This window comes from Vicugna pacos, chromosome 16, assembly GCF_048564905.1.
Source record: "Vicugna pacos chromosome 16, VicPac4, whole genome shotgun sequence".
NCBI lineage: Eukaryota > Metazoa > Chordata > Mammalia > Artiodactyla > Camelidae > Vicugna > Vicugna pacos.
The window spans coordinates 11,647,071-11,666,043 of NC_133002.1; the positions used below are offsets into that span (position 1 = coordinate 11,647,071).

The 18,973-nt window shown below is 48.1% G+C and overlaps 2 protein-coding genes across 4 annotated transcripts; one reads left to right on the plus strand and one right to left on the minus strand.

The window, feature by feature from the left end:
• The first annotated feature begins 6,280 nt into the window (after positions 1 to 6,280).
• Positions 6,281 to 10,039, plus strand: SLC25A35 (solute carrier family 25 member 35). 3 transcript variants are annotated; one of them, XM_015250799.3, is made up of 5 exons: positions 6,281 to 7,235; positions 8,151 to 8,216; positions 8,659 to 8,811; positions 9,144 to 9,278; positions 9,438 to 10,039. In XM_015250799.3, the coding sequence occupies exons 1-5, from the start codon at positions 6,861 to 6,863 to the stop codon at positions 9,609 to 9,611; spliced, it is 903 nt and encodes a 300-aa protein (XP_015106285.1). In that variant the 5' UTR covers positions 6,281 to 6,860; the 3' UTR covers positions 9,612 to 10,039. The 3 variants fall into 3 exon arrangements, with proteins under 3 accessions (XP_015106285.1, XP_072796758.1, XP_072796759.1); XM_072940657.1 differs by having other exon boundaries at positions 8,671 to 8,811; XM_072940658.1 differs by lacking the exon at positions 8,659 to 8,811.
• RANGRF (RAN guanine nucleotide release factor) lies at positions 10,005 to 11,480 on the minus strand. Its single transcript, XM_006217775.4, has 5 exons — positions 11,256 to 11,480; positions 11,050 to 11,166; positions 10,689 to 10,845; positions 10,512 to 10,597; positions 10,005 to 10,289 (listed from the first exon to the last, which is right to left on the minus strand). Exons 1-5 carry the CDS (start codon positions 11,330 to 11,332, stop codon positions 10,166 to 10,168), a joined length of 561 nt encoding a protein of 186 aa, XP_006217837.1. The 5' UTR covers positions 11,333 to 11,480; the 3' UTR covers positions 10,005 to 10,165.
• Between the last annotated feature and the right edge of the window lie 7,493 nt (positions 11,481 to 18,973).

Here is an 18,973-nt window from a genome sequence, read left to right on the forward strand (position 1 = left end):
TAGTGTTTGGCAATATGTTTTTAGATACACGACCAAAAACACAATCCAGGAAAGAAAATAATATATTTTATTATAATTAAAAACTTCTGCATCATTTAAGGTAATCCTATTTGTTGTAATAGCTACATTTCAGTGGCTTAACAAAATAAAAATTTGTTTTCATTAAAAAAATTCGGAATATGAATATAAATAATGTGTTCAACCAAGGGGGGAAAAACGCTTCTGCTCTGTAAAAGACACTGTTAAGAGAATGAAAGGACAAGTCACAGACTGGGAGTAAATACTTGCAAAACACATATCTGATAAAGGACTGCTATCCAAAATACACAAATAACTCAAACTCAACATTAAGAAAAAAATTTAAACCCAGTTTAAAAATGGGGAAAAGATCTGAACAAACACCTCACTAAAGAATGTATATAAGGGTATACATTTCCAGCTATGAGATGAATAAGTTCTGGGGATCTAGTGTACACAATGTCAAGGGTAATTAACAACACTGAAACAGGAGGGAAGGGGGCAGGGCACAACCATTAAAAGAAAGACACAGCAATTGAGGATAAGACATCACCTGGTTAGAGCCAAAATGGCAGAAAATTCAACTCCCAGAAGATCTTGAGGCCCAATATAGTGGAAGATACGACTTCCAGTAGACACTGAGCCTTATTATTCACTCATCATAATGTATTAACATACTAAATGGCATACCCACAGGTGCCATGACAGTTCCAAGGCTGAAAATAAAAGGCCAAGAAGTAGGCGGTGGCCCTGTTCCTGGGAATCCCTGTGCCCCCCCCAAATAGCTGGAATAATCTTCCCACTCGTTAGCATATGAAATTACTGAACCCATAAAAACTAACCACCCCTGCATCTCTAGGCCACTCTACCTTCTGATTGACACGAACCATATTCTTCCTATGAAATGTATATCTCCTAAGCCTCTTGCCTCTCACTCTCTGGCCTTTTGAGAAATCCTGCACTCTGTCTGTGGAGTATGTATCTCCCTGAATAAACTTGCTTTCACTTTACTATGTTTCACTCTTGAATTCTTTCCTCTGCTAAGCCAAGGACCCTCACTTGAAGAGGCACTTCCCAGGGACTCGCCCATGATCTAGAACATGGCCATCCTCTTAAGCCCCATTTTCCTAACAATACTGTATTATGTACTTGAAAGTTGTTAAGAGAGTAGTTCTTAAAAGTTATCACCAGGCACATGCATGCACACACACACACACACACACACACACACACACGGTAATTATGTGAGAGAATGGCAGTGCTAACCTTATTATGGTAATCATTTCACAATATATACATGTATCAAATCATCAAGTCGTACATCTTAAACTTACATATGATATATGTTAATACCTCAATAAAGCTGAAAAAAAGAAGATATACAGATGGCAAAAAGCATACAAAGAGATGCTCAATATTATTTGCCGTTAAGAAATTGCAAATTAAAACAACAGGCGATACCACTATCACACCTATTAGAATGGCTAAAGTCCAAAAAATACCCTGACACTACCAAATGCTGATGAGAATGTGGAGCTTTAACTTGCTGGTGGGAAGGCAAAAATGGTGCAGCCACTTTGGAAGAGTTTGGTAATTTCTTACAAAGCTAAACATGGTCTTATCACTCAACTCAGCATTTACACTCCGAGGTATTAACTAAGCCAATTTGAAAACTAATTTCTACATAAAAATTTGCACACAAATATTTATAGCAGCTTTATTCATCATCACCCCAAACTGGAAGCAAACAAGATGTCCTTAGGAACATAAGTGGATAAACAAATTGTGGTACATCCATAAAATGGAATATTATTCAGTGATAAAAAGAAATGAGCTATCAAGCCATAAAAAGATGGATGAATTTTAAGTGCATATTAAGTCAAAGCAGCCAGTCTGAAAAGGCTACATTTCTTATGGTTCCAACAATCTGATATTCTGGAAAAGGCAAAAATATACAGTAGAAAGATCAGTCATTTCTAGGGAGGGTTGAATAGGTGATACACAGGGGACTTTTTAAGGGTAGTGAGACTAGTTTGTATAATACATTTGTCAAAACCCATAGAACTTACAAAGAACGAATTATGAAGCATAACTTGCTTAATGTATGCATGATAAAAAAAATTTTTTGGAAGTCAGAGGATCCCAGGAAGGAATGCAGAATGTGACCAAATCTAACTGTATTACAAATGTATGAAACAACTTTACAAAAAGGGTGGGGGGTGCTGACCTAAGTAACTTTGGACATGAGTGGAGTCTTTAAGACCAAAGGCAAAAGAAATTACACGTAAGCACTGTATTCTAGTTGATAAGGTATATTGCCAAAATGTAAATAAATGCTTTAAAATTTTCTTTTAAAAGAATTTTGATGAGGATATGGCAAAGAAACACAGAAATCAGGAAAAGAGCTCCCAAAGGCCAAAACCAGAAAAATTTGATCAAGAAAATAAAATATTTTGGATTATAACCCAAACTACAAAATAAATATCTATGAGTCCATGCTGACAGAAATACTTGAATTAATAAATGAGGGAGACAAATCTCCCATGCAGAATTCCAAATAATTTATGTAGATACCTCTCTCTCAAGGAGGTGGAGCCTAACTCTACCCTCCTTAAATATGGGATGTGCATAGTGATTTCCTTCCAAAGAGTACAGTATGGAAAGGAGGAAAAAATAATGAATTTACTACAGAGAAACCTGACAAATACTATCTCAACCTGGTGATCAAGGTCAACATCAACAGTGATATCATTTTGATAGTATGTATCTAGTAGCATCCTTGATATGATGTGATGAATGACAGCTACCTGTATAGTCTTCCTCTCAAAACCCCACCACCTCAGTCCAATCATGAGAAAAAAACCCAGTAGAGGGACATTCTACAGAAGACTTGGCCAGTTCTCCTCAAAACTGTCAAGGTCACCAAAAACAAGGAAAGTGAAATTGAGCAAGACCATGTGGGGCCCTCTTGGGCACAAAAGACTTCCCTTGTCATTGTCCCTCCCCCCAACCCCAAAGGTTTCAGCCGCCTAGACCTTCCTGAGTTTCAAAGCGCAGATTCAAAAAGCTGCTAACCAGGGAAGCAAGGGAATGTAGAAGCAAAGGAGGAACAATCAAAATATGACAGTGAGGCTATTAAAGCAGGATCCTGGTTCCTGCTCAAGGGATATACAGAACAATATTTTTGAGTTCTGCTGCAGGAACTAAGGCTCCCACCCAGTGGAGGATGGTAACTTCAGGCTGAGCAGATTCCTGGAACATGGCCCTATTACCTCATCACAAACTAATCAAAAAAAGTCACATGCCCTGCAGCCCTCATGGCAAATTTTGTCTGTTAAAAGCTTCTCCCATTTTGAAAACTACTGAGGAGGTCGGGTTTTTTCAGCAGGAGCCACCCATTCTCCTTGCTTGGCCCTGCAGTAAACTTTTCTTTGTTCCAAACTCTCACATTTCTGTTTGTTTGGCTTCACTGTACGTCAGGCACGTGAACTTTTTTCTTCTATAACAAAAGTTTAAAAAACTGTCACAGCGAGGAGGAGGAGCCCAAGGAGATAAGACAATTAAATGGAATGGGGTAGCCTGGATGGAATCCTGGAAGAGAAAAAGAACTTCAAGCAAAAATGAAGGACATTTGTATAAAATATGGACTTTAGTTAACAATAATGAATTAATATTTGTTCATTTATTATAACATATCATATCAATGTAAAATATTAATAAGAGAAATTGGATGTGGGGTATATGGGAACTCTCACAGTATCTTTACAATTTTTTTCTGTAAACAGAAACTGGTCTAAAAATTGAGTTTATTTTTTTAAAATAACACTTTAAAAGTTGTCTATCTCTAGAGCATCTGGATATTAAGAGACATAAGCACAGTTCTAAAACTTAAGCACATATCAGAATAACCTAGAAGGCTTATTAAACCTCTTGTCAAGCCCCACCTTCAGGTGCAGGAGATCTGAGGTGGGACTAGAGAATCTGCGTTTCTATTAAGTTCCCGAGTGCTGCTGCTGCTGGTATAAACTCAAAGATCAAAACAATGATGAACTCTCACCCTGTAAGCGGATAGGGTAAGGGGATCCCCACAGAGAATCCCAGGCATGGCTTTCTTGGCATAAGAGAAGCCATTTTGTGATCTAAGTGCAGTCACAATGCTTACTCTAGAACAGGTCTCAGTAATTAAGAATTTTAGGGGAACAAAAGAATGCAGGAACAAAGGAAAAGCATTCAAGAAACAATAGTTCAGTGTAAAACAGTCTTAGGTCCTCCTCAAGGGATATACATAACAATCTGATATGTATCTTTGAGTTGTTCTGCAGGAACTAAGGCCCCCATGCAGGTGGAGGATGGTAACTCTGTGCTAAGACCACAGACCTTTCTGAACATAAGGAATGAAGATGTTAATCTTTTTCGGACCCTCCAGATTTCTCAACCAAAACTTGTACTCTAGCAACCTTTGCCCTAATTCTATGCTGAATTTTCTTTTGCTCCAGCCCCTTCAGGAATAAGCACATATCACCCAAACTCTTTCACGAATATGCATGTACCCTTAGCTGAAAACTTCCCCAGTTTTGCTGTTCGGGGAGACACTGCTTTGGGAAAGATCTCTGGTGTCCTCCTTACTTGCTACAAGTAATAACTCCTTCCTTCTCCTGCTCTTTGGCTTGGTTGTGTATTTTGGCTCAATGTTCACCAAGTGGCGAATCCAGTTTTTTGGGTGACAATCCCAGCAACCAGGTGGAAGCATTTGGGGAGCTTTCCTCAGAAATTTTCAGGGGACCTTTTCAGAGCCTCTCCTGAGAAGCCCCATTATCTGCTCTAGTTTGCCCTCCAACCCTCCTGCCTCACCCTAAGGCTAAAAGATTTAGCAGTACACTGGTGAGACAGAGAGGATTCAAATCCAGCTCTGGGGGTATCCAAGAACTCTCCAAGTAGTCAGAGAGTAAACAATTGCTAATCAAATAAGATGGAGTCAGAGAGTAAACAGCTGCTAAACAAATGTGAAACAAGGGTAAATGCTTGAGGAGCAAAGCAGGATGAAGTGGCTAAAAAGCTTCAAGGATCAGGAGAGTTGAAGCTCTATTTGAAGAATGATTTGGAGGTCACCCAAGTAAGGGCACAGTGAGAACAGCATACACAAGGGCACAGGGTTCTGACAGCTCTTAACTTTTCAGGAAACTTATAACTGAGCACCTAGAGAAAGTCCAACACTTTCACTCAGGTATGTGCAATAGATAATTATCATCCCCATTTTTACAAAGGAGACTCTGAGATGTTAAGTAACTTGCTCAAGGCCATCCAGATGGTAAGCAGGAAGACCCAAACTGGAATTCAAAAGGTATTCTAAGTCTGGTGGCTGCTTCACACACGGGTGTACGCGCTACCTCCTACTCCTGCCCCATATGATACCCCTATTCTCTTGCCATCTTTCTTCAAGCCTTCCCCCTCAACCCCTTCTCAGCTAGCTTCCCTAGTCCCTTTTCTTAGAAGTTCTTCTTTGATTAACGATTACCAGGCTCATGAACAAGACGGGAGTCCAGAATCTCAGGATCTCTCCCACCATTTGCTGGCCCTGCGTAACCTAAGACCAGGGATTAAAATCCCGCTTTGGGCTGTCCGGCATTCTCTGGGTTGCTGTGAGGTCCAAAAGAGCATAGGGATGTTACTACGTTCCCTCGCCATCCTTCAGGACCCATTCCTCTGTGCCCGCAGCCAGTCACACCCTGGCGCTTAGAACCTACAAATATATCACTCAGCCTAAGGAGATCAGTCCAGTCCAGTAGGTGTGCCCCACCTACCCCACGGGCGAAGCTGCAGCTTCCGGGCTCTTCTGGTGCCTGAACCGAGAGGGTGTGGATCTACAGTTTGGCAACCCACCTGGCAATGCCCCGGGATAGATGGCGAAGGAGGGGAGCCCTCTGCCCACAAGAGGAGCAGTCCCAAGCATGACAATATGGGGCTGTTGCGTGCTCACTCCACCTCTGGGCCCGTCTAGTAACACAGGGTCCAACCTCTCCTCCCGGCCAGTGATAAAACCTCCGCTTCCCGGGGACCCCTCCCAGAGCTCCGAATCCGCAGCCCAGACCCCCGCACCAGCGTAGGGAGAGTTAATTCCAACCGCCACTCAGCCTATTCCGGGGGCCGGGTCGCGGAGAGCGCCTCCCATTGGCCGCGGAGCCGGCTCAGCGCTGATTGGCTGAGGCTCTCGGCTCTGACCCTCCAAGGCTCCCCATTGGGCGCGGCGCTCCGGTGACTGGAGTGTGGGGGCCCAGCCTCCGCTGGCTGCTAGGGGTGAAGCTGCTGCCGGCTCTGGCAGCTGCCTGGGAACACTGTCTGCCGGAGTCTCGACTTCCTCCCCCTATCCAGATCTCCTTGCTGTCCCGGGGACGCCAACGGATCTTCTCCCGGATTCTTTTCCTCCTTAACCTGCTAATTTTCTTTTTCCTTCCTCCCTGGCTCCTGTCTCCCAACTCCGTTTCCCTCCGCTACTCCCGGCCCCGTAGCCGGTCATCCTAAGCATCCCACCTGCCGTCCTCTTGGCTTTTGCCCCTCCTTGACCTCAAATCCCTTGATTAACAAGTCCTCGTCATAACCTCCTCACCAGACTCTCCTAAACTCATTATTTCTTCTTTCTTTGCCAGCTCCTGACTCCCAAATTCCCGCTAACCCTTGACCTCTTTACATTTGACCCTGACATTCTTGACTACAGACGTCTAAATCTCTACCTCCTGCAGCCTGGACTGCTGGAACTGAGATTTTCCCTTGACTTTCTGACCCTCTTTCTAAAGCTCATTTAAACTTTCTTACTCCTGGGCCAGTTCCTGCTACTGCTACCCACCATGGACTTCTTGATGAGTGGCCTGGCAGCCTGCGGAGCCTGTTTGTTCACCAATCCCCTGGAGGTGGTGAAGACTAGGATGCAGCTGCAGGGAGAACTGCAGGCCCCTGGCACCTACCAACGGCACTACCGAAACGTCTTCCATGCCTTCATCACCATCGCCAAGGTGGACGGCCTGGCTGCCCTGCAGAAGGGCCTGGCCCCTGCCCTCTTATACCAGTTCCTGATGAACGGCATCCGGCTGGGCACCTACGGGCTGGCTGAAGCTGGGGGCTACCTGCACACGGCTGAAGGCACCCACAGCCCTGCCCGCAGTGCAGCAGCTGGGGCTCTGGCTGGGGTCATGGGAGCCTACTTGGGGAGCCCCATCTACATGGTGAGAAGAAGGGTCTTGCCTGGGGCCTTCAGGGCAGATACTCGGTGTTGGGTGGGTGCCTGAGCCTTCACAATCTAATACTGAGTTGTAAGTGGATTTGTGTAAGGGAAGAAGAATAATTTGAGTAACATACATCAGCGAGTGTAGGGATCAGCGGAAGTCCCGGGCATCACAGAATTACAATCGCACAGTCTGCCCCTTTTAATTATCTGGTATAGGTGAAGGGCCTGAGGCCCAGAGAGGGGAAGTGATCAGCTCAAGATCACACAGCTCTTATTGCTAGGACTAGGCCCTGCTTAGAGCTCCTTCTGGAAAGACACTGGAAGGCAGTGAGTTCTGTAGAAAGAGAGGCAGTCTAGTCTCACTCCTAGGGTATGAGATTCAGGGATAGTGACCTCCCCAAAGTTAGCTGGACATACGCCCCCATAGGGCTTGGGTGCCAGGGAGCAAGTTTTACAGATGATCCCTCACAACCTGCCTCAGAGTCTGATGGGCAGCCTGGTTGTGGTAGTGGCTGGAGATTGTCTGCCAGCCTAGGGATAGGAGCTGGCATAAAAGGCTGGATACCATGTCTTGCCTACCATGAACAGTCTTAGGAAATGTTGCCATTCTCCAACCTCTCCACCCCTCACCCCTACCCCCAGGGAAAGGAGGATGTAGAAGGGGTGGGGTGTCTCTCAGTGCTCAGAGACCCATCCCCCCTCAGGACTGGAGCCAAGGGATGGAGACAAGGGACGGAGCCAAGGGACACAGCCTCATGACCAATTTGTTAAGTGGGAACAACAATAATTATCAGATTAAAAGGATATTCATTTCTGAACACCCTAGAGGAAGTATGAAGGGGTCAGGCATCTGGGTCTCTGAGGTGGGAGGCTGGCCACTGGGCCATAGGCTATAACACTCTTTTGTCCCCAGGTGAAGACACACCTACAGGCACAGGCAGCCTCAGAAATTGCTGTAGGGCACCAGTATAAGCATCAGGTGAGGGTTTTCCAACCCAGCTGGAGTCCCTGCCCATCCTCTCCCATTCCCCCGTCCAGGCTTCTCCCTGCACCCAACAGATCCAACCCTTCCACGGCTCTGCCCAGCCCATCAGTACAGCCCTACTCTGCCCTGGAGTCCACCCACACCCTCTTTCCCCCACGTTCCTCGGTTCCTATAGTCTTCTGCCCTTGTTTCTCCCGACCTGCAAATGTCAGGTCCTCACATCCATACACCCTGCCCTATTCTGCGGTGGCGAGGGAGGGGATGGGGGGTGGTAGACAACTGAGGGGCCACATTCTCACTCTAAGCCCACATGGAACTGGTTGTCTAGAGTCTGGGTGCCTGTTATGGACCCATCCTTGGCATTGTTAGGAGGTGGCAGCCCCTGATGCCTGGGTGACTGAACCCTGCCCCCATGGTCTCCCTCCCCCACAACCAGGGCATGTTTCAGGCGCTAACCAAGATTGGCCAGAAACATGGTCTGCTGGGGTTGTGGCGTGGGGCCCTGGGCGGCCTGCCCCGAGTTATCGTCGGTTCCTCCACCCAGCTGTGCACCTTCTCATCCACCAAGGACCTCATGACCCAGTGGGAGGTACTGCCCGGGGAAGGGATGGGACCACCCTGGGAATGTGGGCAGGGGGAGGGCAAGCTGAAGTGGGCTCTAAAGGGACAGTGCCGACATTCAATATGAGGGAGTGGCACAAGGGCTTGGGGGTCACTGTATCTTTACACCCTTGCCACAGTTCTCTTGCCACTTCCTCCCAGGTATACCTGAGTCATCAGGGCTCCGCAGTGTTATCACTGGTGGAGTGGAAGCTCCCTGAGTTACCAGCTCTCTACTGTATCCCCAGCACAGGGCCTGTCCTTTCCTAGGGGTTGAATGATTGGCTGACTGACAAAGCTCTTTCTCCCTCCCCGCTTTAGATATTTCCTCCCCAGACCTGGAAGGTGGCTCTGGCGGCTGCCATGGTGAGTGGCATTGCGGTGGTCCTGGCCATGACACCCTTTGACGTGGTCAGCACAAGGCTCTACAATCAGCCCACAGATGCTCAGGGCAAGGTAAGGGTGGGTGCGGACAGGCAGGGCAAACCGGGGGATGGGGAAGAGCACATTGTGGCTGCAGATAGGAAGGCCTAAATGCAGCCTGCTGAGGTGAGGCCCCTAGTGGGCTCTGACATACCCCTTCCCTGTATTCTCCCTCCCTCTCCAACCTCTCAGGGCCTCATGTACCGGGGGTTGCTGGACGCTCTGCTGCAGACGGCTCGGACAGAAGGCATTTTTGGCATGTACAAGGGCATAGGTGCCTCCTACTTCCGCCTTGGCCCCCACACCATCCTCTCTCTCTTCTTCTGGGACCAGCTGCGCACGCTCTACTACACTTACACCAAATAACAACAGCCACTCCTCCACACTCCACCAAATCAGCACTCCTTGGACACTCCATTACCACGGTGTGGTGACTTCTGACCAGATGACCTGTCATGGTCCATCTGAGGGGGAACAGCCAACCCTATTCCCCATCTGTTTTCTCAGGGTTGAATCACTACAAGGGATAGTTTCCCTCTGTTCCTTGGGTGTCGCTTTAAACCCTCCCTACCTGTACCCCTGTACATTTCACACCCCTCTCTCAGGGCTGAATCAGTCACTCCAGAGTGTATTTCCTCCCTTTCTCCACTGCCGGCCTCAAGTCCCTTCTGATCCCATGCACAAGTTTAAACTCCACCGTCCAAGACCAAAGGGAATTGTGGGGACCAAGGTGTTCTGTTAGATTCAAAAGCACAGATATTATATTGGATATAAAGCAAGTTTATTTCTGCAGAGAGGAGGTGTCTTATGTTTATGTACTGGGAAGGAATTAGGGGACTATATCCAACCCCTTGCTCCCCTTGCAGAATAGGGGCCCCAGGTCTTCAGCAGCATCATGATCATGCAGCATTTCAGTTTCCTTATTGGGGACTAAAGATGTTGGGATCGTGAAGGGTCAGACTGGTCACCAGCTGTTCAAAGTCACCCAGGCTCCAGGGCAGAAGTGACAAATTTTCAGGGCCAAGAGATGACCTATTCTCAGGGCTTGAAGGTGAGGAACAGACAGAGAGAGAATGTCATCCAAGCCTTGGGTTTGTAAGTTCTCATCTCCTGTTCCCCAGAGGACCTGGATGTCTGTGACCCCAAAGCCCTGGCCTACTCCCACGTCCTTGGAGGACCCACCAACGGATCTCCCTGCTTTGCCCCTCCCAGCCAGTTCTCATGGGGACCCAGTCATGAGCCATGCACCCTTTCTGTGCTTCTTACGGGGGCTGATTGAAGGTGAGCAAGAGGTCAGTCTGGTATTGGGTCAGCCGCAGCAAGGCCTGGTGCAATGTCACATACTTTGCTACCTAAAGGAATCAGAGTCGGGATGCTTACCTGATTCCCCAGGGCCACCCCTTTTCGCCCCTCCAGGACTTCTCAAACTCCCTTGGCCCTCACCTGCTGGTTTTCTTTCGCTACCTGCTGCTTGCCAGAGAGGATCCAGGCTTCTTGACAGCAGCCCCTCAGGGCCAGGTTCTCCAAAGGGAGGGGCTGCACAGCCTCCACTTGTACAGCTCTAGCCTCCTGCACCCCAGCAACATCCTCAAAGTGGTACCTGGAGTGAGGGAAGCAGAGTCATGGAGGGACATCTCTTACCGCCCCCGACAAGCATCTTTTAAGTCCTAAGCTTCGCTCACTTATGGTGATAGGTGTTGCCCTTGGAGTTTTCATTGCCCTGGTTAACCGTCCAGCCACCGGCCCCGCCCACTTCTTCGGCTCTGGCTCTCCCATTGGCCAGCCGCCGTCTGGACGTCCTCACCGAGCAGCCTCTTCTCCCTGCACGTGGGCTTGCAGCTCCAGAAGTTCCACGATCAGGCTCTGGTCTGTCACGCGATGGCAGAAAACTTCTTGATTGTCCGGGACTGGTCGAAGGTCGCTGGAGAGAGGCGAGGTAGACCCTGCTTGACTCCACTTCTTGCCCGCAACCCACCACGTCAGCCTCCTTTGGCGCCCGGGCCGTCTCACCTTACGTCAATGGCCCCGGGAGGGAGAGTGGCAGAGAAGGCGCCCCCAAACAGTGGGTAGTCCTGCGTGGGCTCCATGGGCCTGAGACTAGGGTCTGGGCACTAGAGACTTAAAAGAAACCCACATGGGCCCACGTGGCATCCCCTCCCTGCGTTTCGCAGCAGCCACCGCCAGTCTTCCCTGGCCCTCGACCCTTTAAGGCCTGGCCCCGCCCCGCGATCGCGCTGGCCAATCGACGCCCTCGTCTTGGGGGGCGGTGCCCCAGTGGGGCTGCTCCCGGAAGCCAATCTGTTAGAAGGGCGCGGGGCGGGATCGCGGGGGTCAGCTAGGAGCTAAGACCTCGGTTTAGTATTTGTGACGTCCTTGTGGTCACTAGCTCGCACCCGTCTGTCTCCTCCTTTTAAAGGGATAGAACTTTCTAAGACTGTCGCCTGAGACCCTCCTTAGGGGCAGTTGATCATCCAAGGGTCTGACGTACAAGTGGGATCTCCTGAGGGGAGGGGAGTGGATAGTTTTAGAGTCTCCCAAATCACTCTCCAGGGCCTCTTGACCGGGAATAAGCTGCCAACCAGACCACTAATTCCTGGATGCGGAGAATTAGGGGAACAATGGGGCCAGGTGTGTGGCCGGGTTAGGATTTAGGACTCCCGCCTTCCTGAAAGCAAAACCCAACCCAGGGATTATGTATTTAATCCCCCTCAAATCTTCACCTTGGGAACCATGCAAGGGGATGGAGGGGGCGGGGAAGAGGGTGTTCTCCCCCGTCACACACACACACACCTGGAAGAAAGCAGGGAATTAACTCTGTTGTTTTATAGATTTTTAGAGTGTTCTTGAAGCTTCGGCTCAAGTGTATCCTCCCAGCTAATTTCTCCTTTCATCTTTGATCCCCAGCACCTGGCAGAGTGTTTAGAGCATAATAGACCCATTATGTATAGTTGAGTGATTGAATAAACCCAACAGGATGAATTTTGGAACCCAGGCCATGCATACCTTCAGGGGTTCTAGATGTCATCTACTTCCCAGCCAAAAACTGCAAGAGGATTCTCATCTTGAGGCCGTCCCACCCTTGGGGCTGCAAGTGCCGGCCACACCTCTGGATCCTAATGATTTTGTGACACTGTGGCCAAGGGATGCATATTCTTTGGTCCTTTACCTTACCAGGCCTTAAGTGAAGGGCTGGAGCTACAAAGGCTATTAGGACACAGGCTCTGCCTCACCAGGAGTTTACAAAGAACAGTGGATGATCCTTTGAGTCTTAAAGGATGACTCAGAATTCACCAGGGCATCCTAGGGGTATTCTAGCCAGGGGAACACTGGGAGCAAAGACTTGGAAATGAGAGGACATGTTTTGGGGAATGCAAGTATATCAGTTTGGCAAGGGTGCCATGGGAATGAATGGCAGGGATCTGTGAAGGAGGAGGGGTTGGCCATATGCAGGGTTTTTATAGAGCATACTAAAGAGCCTGGACTCCTCACTTCTGATGGCCAGTATCAGATTTCTCTCTGAGACTCATTTCCTCCTCTCTAAAAGATTGTTAGGATTAAAGGAAGTAAGGATGTAGTTGAACCTGAATTTGTTTCTGGGCAAAGAGAGTGGACTAAGTTTGATCCATGAGGAATTAGAAAGGAGGGGTGTGTCACAGACCCCAGAGGGAAAGGAGGAATCTGGACTTAGGGAATGTAGGGAGCCAGCTTGCAAGGGTCAACCCCATGCTGCCTCCCCTCCCTCCCCATTTCTGCTGGTTTACCATCTGCCCCCTCCTCCCTGCCAGGGGCAGTACTGGCTCTGACTACTTTGTGAGCAGTCAAGCAGAGAGGGAACCTTTGGAAAGGAACCTTCAAGGACTTAGAAGTTAACAGGGCGCTGGCTCCAGGCACAAGGGATAGGGGCCTATTTATGGGCCAGGAGGTCGGACTAGATTAGGGAGACTGAGGAGAATCCCCTCAACTTCCTCATTTTGGGTCTTTGTCATGCCAGGAGTCATGCTCTGCTATGAGCCTTGTGCAGCAGGGGACGCCTGGCCCTCCAGCTTTGGAGTTCTTGGGGCATGAGTTAGGTGGGCTCTTCCAGGTGGTAGGCAGCAGACCTCCATGCATGGAGGTGCAAGGCCAGACCTCCTCAGGGAGATCAGGGTGGAAGGAATCCCTAACTTGGCAAGTTCCTCTTCTTGACTCCACTTTCTCTGTCTCACCCTTCACCTCTTTCCCTGTGTCTTGTCACTTCTTCCGGCCTTCCCAGCAGCTGGCTCCCACTGTGTGTTCAAATTCAAACTCCCCAAGGGGCAGATTCTAATTGGGTCCATTAGCTGCCAACCTACCCGAAAGTACCTATTTGGCCAGCTCTCCTGCCTGGCCACTTTCCAGGCCACTAGCCAAACACAGGTGAGATCCTTGGCCAGCTAGCTGTGAATAGAATTATGCATATCATGGGACAGATCTCAGTAGGCCATGATGGCCTGCAGCCACTTTTTTCAAGATGGTGTGAAGGTATGTCCAAGAACTGACTGAAGTAGGCCTGCAACTGATTGATTCTGTACCTCGCGGACATTCCCTTTTCCAATTACCTGCATGCAGTTGATGCAGTTTTTTTTTGCTTTGGGGAGACTGCTGTCCCAGAGCCCCCACCCTACCACTTTTGAGGGCACCAAGAGGTGGAAGTGATGGACTTGAACCAGAGAGATATCTAAGTCAACATCCAAGTCAAGCATCCCTTTGGGCAATATATATTTCTATCAAGCAGGGGTTTTTAACCTTTTTTGCTCCCATGCACCCCCTTGGCAGCTAAGTGAAGCTCACGGACCCCTACTCAGAATGATGGTTTTAAATTCATAAAATAAAATATATAGGAATTCAAGGCAAATTAAACTATTTAAATACAATTATCAAAATTAAGAACCAGAACTGCACAACACTGTAAATTGACTACACTTCAATTAAAAAAAAAGAATATGAAAAAGAATAATAATAAAAAAAAAGAATTTTATTGTAGTACATCCAGTTGGTGTTAGACCAGTTGGAGGTGAAATGGAATAACAGGTCATTCCACTAAGCTAGATGAGGGTCTGCACTAAGCTCGTAGAGGTAGGAGAGGAAGAGATGAAGCCAGATAAGCAAAAAGCAAGGGAAGCAATAATATGGATGATCCCCAAAGTGCAGGGGAAGAATGAAGATGGAGGCCTGGTCAAGAAGAATGGAGACACCAATGACAGACATAGGGCTTCTGATGAAGGGTTTGGCTGTGGATAGGGCACAGAGGAGAGAGGGCATCTGTTCTTGCCCTCAAGTCACAATACGGGCACTTTACCTTCTGTCCCCCTCTCCCCAACAGTAGAATTCTGCCATTCATTCCTCTTCACTACGGGATTATCATGAGCCAGTGAAGCAGGGATGACTGCACCATATGTCAGTGTTCGGTACCATTTCTTCATAAGGACCCAGCATCTGGAGCTAGTGAGATACACACATCCCCGCCACACTCAGAATGAGTTATACATTCTTCCAACTAGGTTCTGGCAACTGTTAGTTTTGACTCCTTAAAAGACACCTGCCCTCCTGCATCTCACATTTGTTTCTCAGCATATATTCTAGAAGTGGCAGGAGGAGGCCCATCACATCCTCAAGGATGAGAAGGGGTTTCCTTGGGCCAGGATCCCTGTGTCTTAAACCCAGTGGGGATACCCCCTGCTCCTTCCTTTGGAACCTCCTACAAGGTGCCACTGGGAATCTGCAGGGTCCTAGCCTCCCAGGTACCACATAATTTACCTCTTTTCATCTGCTTCGTTTAGCTTAGCCATGTCCTCGTAAACTTCTCCAGGTGAGGTGTGTGGGAGTGGGGATGGCTGTCTGTACTACGCTGGGAAAAGATCTAAGGGAGAGAAGAGTTTGCCTCACTGTGAAGATGGGGCCAGCAAACTAGGACTCAGTGGGGAGGAGAACAGGCTGACTGCCTAGTCCCTTCTGTTGCCCTGGATACCCTCCCAGGGGCAACCCAGGATACTCTCCCAAGGGCATCCCAGGATACTCCAATGACTTGGGCAGTGGGAAGTCACTCAGATGGTTAAGCTGTAAGGTTAGTGATGCCATTCTTCCTCAGTCTCCTCTTTTTCTGCCAACCTCTTCAACGCTGCTTACCAGGCTCCACTCATCCCTCCTAGATAATCTTCTCCACACATAGACTAGTACCTCCCAAATCTCCATTTCCATCCCAGATCTCTTCTGACGACCAGATGGATGCCTCCATTTTCCTGTCCCACTGTCACTTCAAACTCAACAAGTCCTAAGCAAAGCACCTCATCTTCCTCCCATATACATACCATCTCCTGTGTTGCTACCACAGTTAATGAAATAATCACCTGCCCAGCGGTCCAAGCAAGAAGTCTGGGCTTCATTACTGGTTCCTCTCTCTGCTTCTCCCCTCACATCCAGTTCCTGGTGATTCTTGAATCCTTCCATTTCTTTCTGCCATCACCCTAGTCCTGGCCAGCATTATTTCTGCCAGGAGAATTGAAAACCCTCTTACTGGACTCCCCACATCCTCTCCTGTCTTTGTCCTCTGCAGTGGAGTGATCATGTCTTCCCCCCATATAAACCCCTTCAGTGGTTTCTTATTGCTCTAAGGATAAAGTTCAGGCTCTTTGACATGCTCTGTTAAGCCTTTAACTGAGCTTGTCCTGTTTCCTAATGTAGTTAATGTTCCAGACAGACTCACCTTTGTTTAGTTCTCTCACTCACCTTGTTGCTCACCTCCGAGGCTTTGCAAATATCGTCTACTTTCCTAGAGTGCCCTCCCTGCCCTCTCCTGTAACAAGCTTCTACTCTTCCCACAGGACTCAGCTAATCCTGAGACTCCTTCCCTGATCCGGAGTCTGGGCCACATCCCCTGCGGTGAGCTCCCACCTGTACCCCAGCTTCCGCTAAAGCATACTTCTTCGAAGTTGTTTATTTCAGGATTTGTCTCCCTTCTCATGTGTGCCTGCCCTGGGAGGAGACCCTTGACAATTTTCTTACCTTAGTGACAGATTGAGTGGGGCTCTGTTTCATACACTTGGTTCCAATCTGTAGCCATGGGCCACTCCTCCAGCCAGACTAGGGAGATGAAGCTGCACAAAGCCACCCCTCCTGGGGGCAAAACAGCCCAGAATCCCCAGCACTCCTAGCAGTTTGCTCACACAAGAGGGTCTTTCCTGAAGCCAGAAGTCCCTCCACAGCAGTGCACGAGGCTCCATTCTCTGGCTGTTTGGTGCCCCCTAGCATATAATGACAGGCTGAGGATTCCTTTGATTTCTGCTTCCAGGTCTTGAATGCAGCAGGTGCTGGGGAAATAGAGCTTGTGGGACCCTGGGCCTCTGAAGACTCAGCTGCTGTGGGAGACATTCTCCTCCCATAGGCTCATTGTCTGATGACCACCTTTTTTCCTTTCTATCCCCCTTGTCCACATCTAGGTTTGGGCGGGTGTCTCAGGCACTCTTTGGAGGGATGCTCAGGTGTGGGTTGGCCTATTATTGGAGAGGCTGGGAGCCTCTCTGGAGAAAGTGGCCTTCTTGCGGGGGTGGGGGTGTCCCATCCAGATCCCTGTACACACTTCCTCCCCTCTGTGCCTGGTCCTGCTGGAGCCTTCCTTCCAGCACACTTTGCGCTGACAGGGGATGAACACATGCTCAGTTCAGTGCTGTGTCTTTTTCTGTGAAATTGAAGGTCCCTTTTGGCTGCCAGGCAAGTGTTAAGACAGAGGCAAGACTTACTGGTTCTTCCTGTCTTCCCACCCCCACCCCAACACATACATAGTGTCATTCACTTGAAATGATGACAGGGCTTGAAACTGAGTATTTTGCATACTGGAGAAATGAAGTAAAAAGGGGAAACGCCTGAGAGGAACTGCAAAGCAAAGCCACCCACGATCCCAGTTCACTAAGTTCACTCTTCTATTAAGGAAAAAAAAAGGTGTATCAACCTTTACTAATTTTAACATTCAGATTCATTCATTTGTTAAATATATATTTATGGAGCATCTGGTAGGTGACAGGCACCACGCTAGGAGATAGGCTACAGTGGAAGGCAAAAGTGGAGTCCCTGCTCTCATTGAGTTTACACTCCACTGAGGAGACAGCTCTCTGATCAAAGAAACACATAGCTCAGAGCAAGACTGCAGTGATGAAAAAAACTACAACAGTGACTTGGGCTGGAAAGAGAGGCATGTGATGCTGCTCTGAGAGCCTTCAGCGTCCTACAAAGAATTTGATCCAAGAGCTGTTGACTGATGAGACCCAGAGAGAGGGCAGGACTTAGATTTGGATGTTATTGTAAATGGTTTTGCTTTAGACCTTGGGTGTAGTGAGCTGAGGTCATCTTACCCCTTTAGTTCATGGTACATTACTATCATGGCTCCACTTGAGTGCCCTCTTATTACATTTGATCTGTTTCTCATTCCCATTCCCCATTTCCCTCATAGGTGGGTAATGATGAATTGATAATGAGACAATCTGCCCTGTTGTCTGGCTCTCTCAGAGAAAGCTGATGGGTTAGGATTTAGTCAAATGGGAATGATGAAAAGATACTGGGTCAAGTTGAAGGGCACTGGAAAGGCTATTACTGGAGGCTAGATAAGAGGGAAGAAGAGAGAAGAAATGGATTGGGGGTAAGTTGCTATTGAGCTGGAGGTCCTGATGACTTTGAGATGAGTACTGAAGATGAAGATGCAAAGTGGAAGGAAGCGAGGTTAAGGTCAGAGGTAGGGTGCTCAAATAAATGAGTGTGAAGTGAAGAAGATCTGGGGTGATGACAACATTTCAGGGCTGAGGTGAACGGAGGAAGTCATTGAAGAAAAGATCATTTTGTTATATGGTTATTAACATGGATCAGGATAATGGAAGGGACTGAGGTGGAAAGCAAGAATATGAACCAGGGAGCAATGCCCTTGAATAATGAGGGGGAGTTAGGAAGGGTTGAATAGGATAAGATTTGACTACAAGGAACAGAAAACATCAAAATAGGGCTTAAACAAGACAGAAATTTAAGATATCCAGTGATAGCCTGTTCAGGGCTTGTCCATACTCCTCAGTGTCAAGAAACCCAGTCTCCTATCTTATTACTCTACTCTGCATGGTGCTAGTGCCCCAAAGCCAACTCATCGTCCAAAATAATGCTGCAGTTCTAGCCATCATGTCTTCAATCCAGGTAGCAGGAAGCAAGACTGGATGAAGAGAAGCATACATCCCTTCCTTTAAGGACACTCAGAAGTTGTATACATCATTTTCTCTTTTATTGGTCAAAATTTAGTCAGAGCTATTAGGGACACTGGGAGATGTCATCTTTATTTCGAGTAGCCACGACCCCTGCTAAAGTACTGAGAGGTCCTGTTTCTAGAAAGGGGAATCAGATATTGGGAACGACTGGCATCCCAAGTGATGGGGAAGTCAGCAGAACACAAAGTACGGGATGAAGGTGATACAGGATGGTATGAACCTAAAACGGGCAAGATTTTCTTCAAAGAGGGTGGAGAATAATCTGGGAGTGGTACGGAGGGGACCCAAACCCCAACTCCCTGGCCTGAGGAAGATAAGATGAGCTTTGAGAATAAAAGCCACCACCAGGAGGGGCTTTTGGGAGGGATGGGGAGATAGGAGCTGGGTCAGGGACCAGCAAGGAAAGGGTGGTGTGTGGCTACTAGATAAAAACAAGGATGAGAAGCTGAGCTGACTTGGTCTTGGCAGTGTCCG

Coding starts and splice junctions, on each gene's coding strand:
- RANGRF (XM_006217775.4), bottom strand. CDS start 11,332: ATGGAGCCCACGCAGGACTACCCACTGTTTGGGGGCGCCTTCTCTGCC. Junction 11,167..11,255: donor CCCGGGGCCATTGACGTAAG/GTGAGACGGCCC, acceptor GCCTCTCTCCAG/CGACCTTCGACCAGTCCCGG. Junction 10,598..10,688: donor TAGCGAAAGAAAACCAGCAG/GTGAGGGCCAAG, acceptor TGATTCCTTTAG/GTAGCAAAGTATGTGACATT.
- SLC25A35 (XM_015250799.3), top strand. CDS start 6,861: ATGGACTTCTTGATGAGTGGCCTGGCAGCCTGCGGAGCCTGTTTGTTC. Junction 7,236..8,150: donor TGGGGAGCCCCATCTACATG/GTGAGAAGAAGG, acceptor TTTTGTCCCCAG/GTGAAGACACACCTACAGGC. Junction 8,217..8,658: donor GGCACCAGTATAAGCATCAG/GTGAGGGTTTTC, acceptor CCCCACAACCAG/GGCATGTTTCAGGCGCTAAC.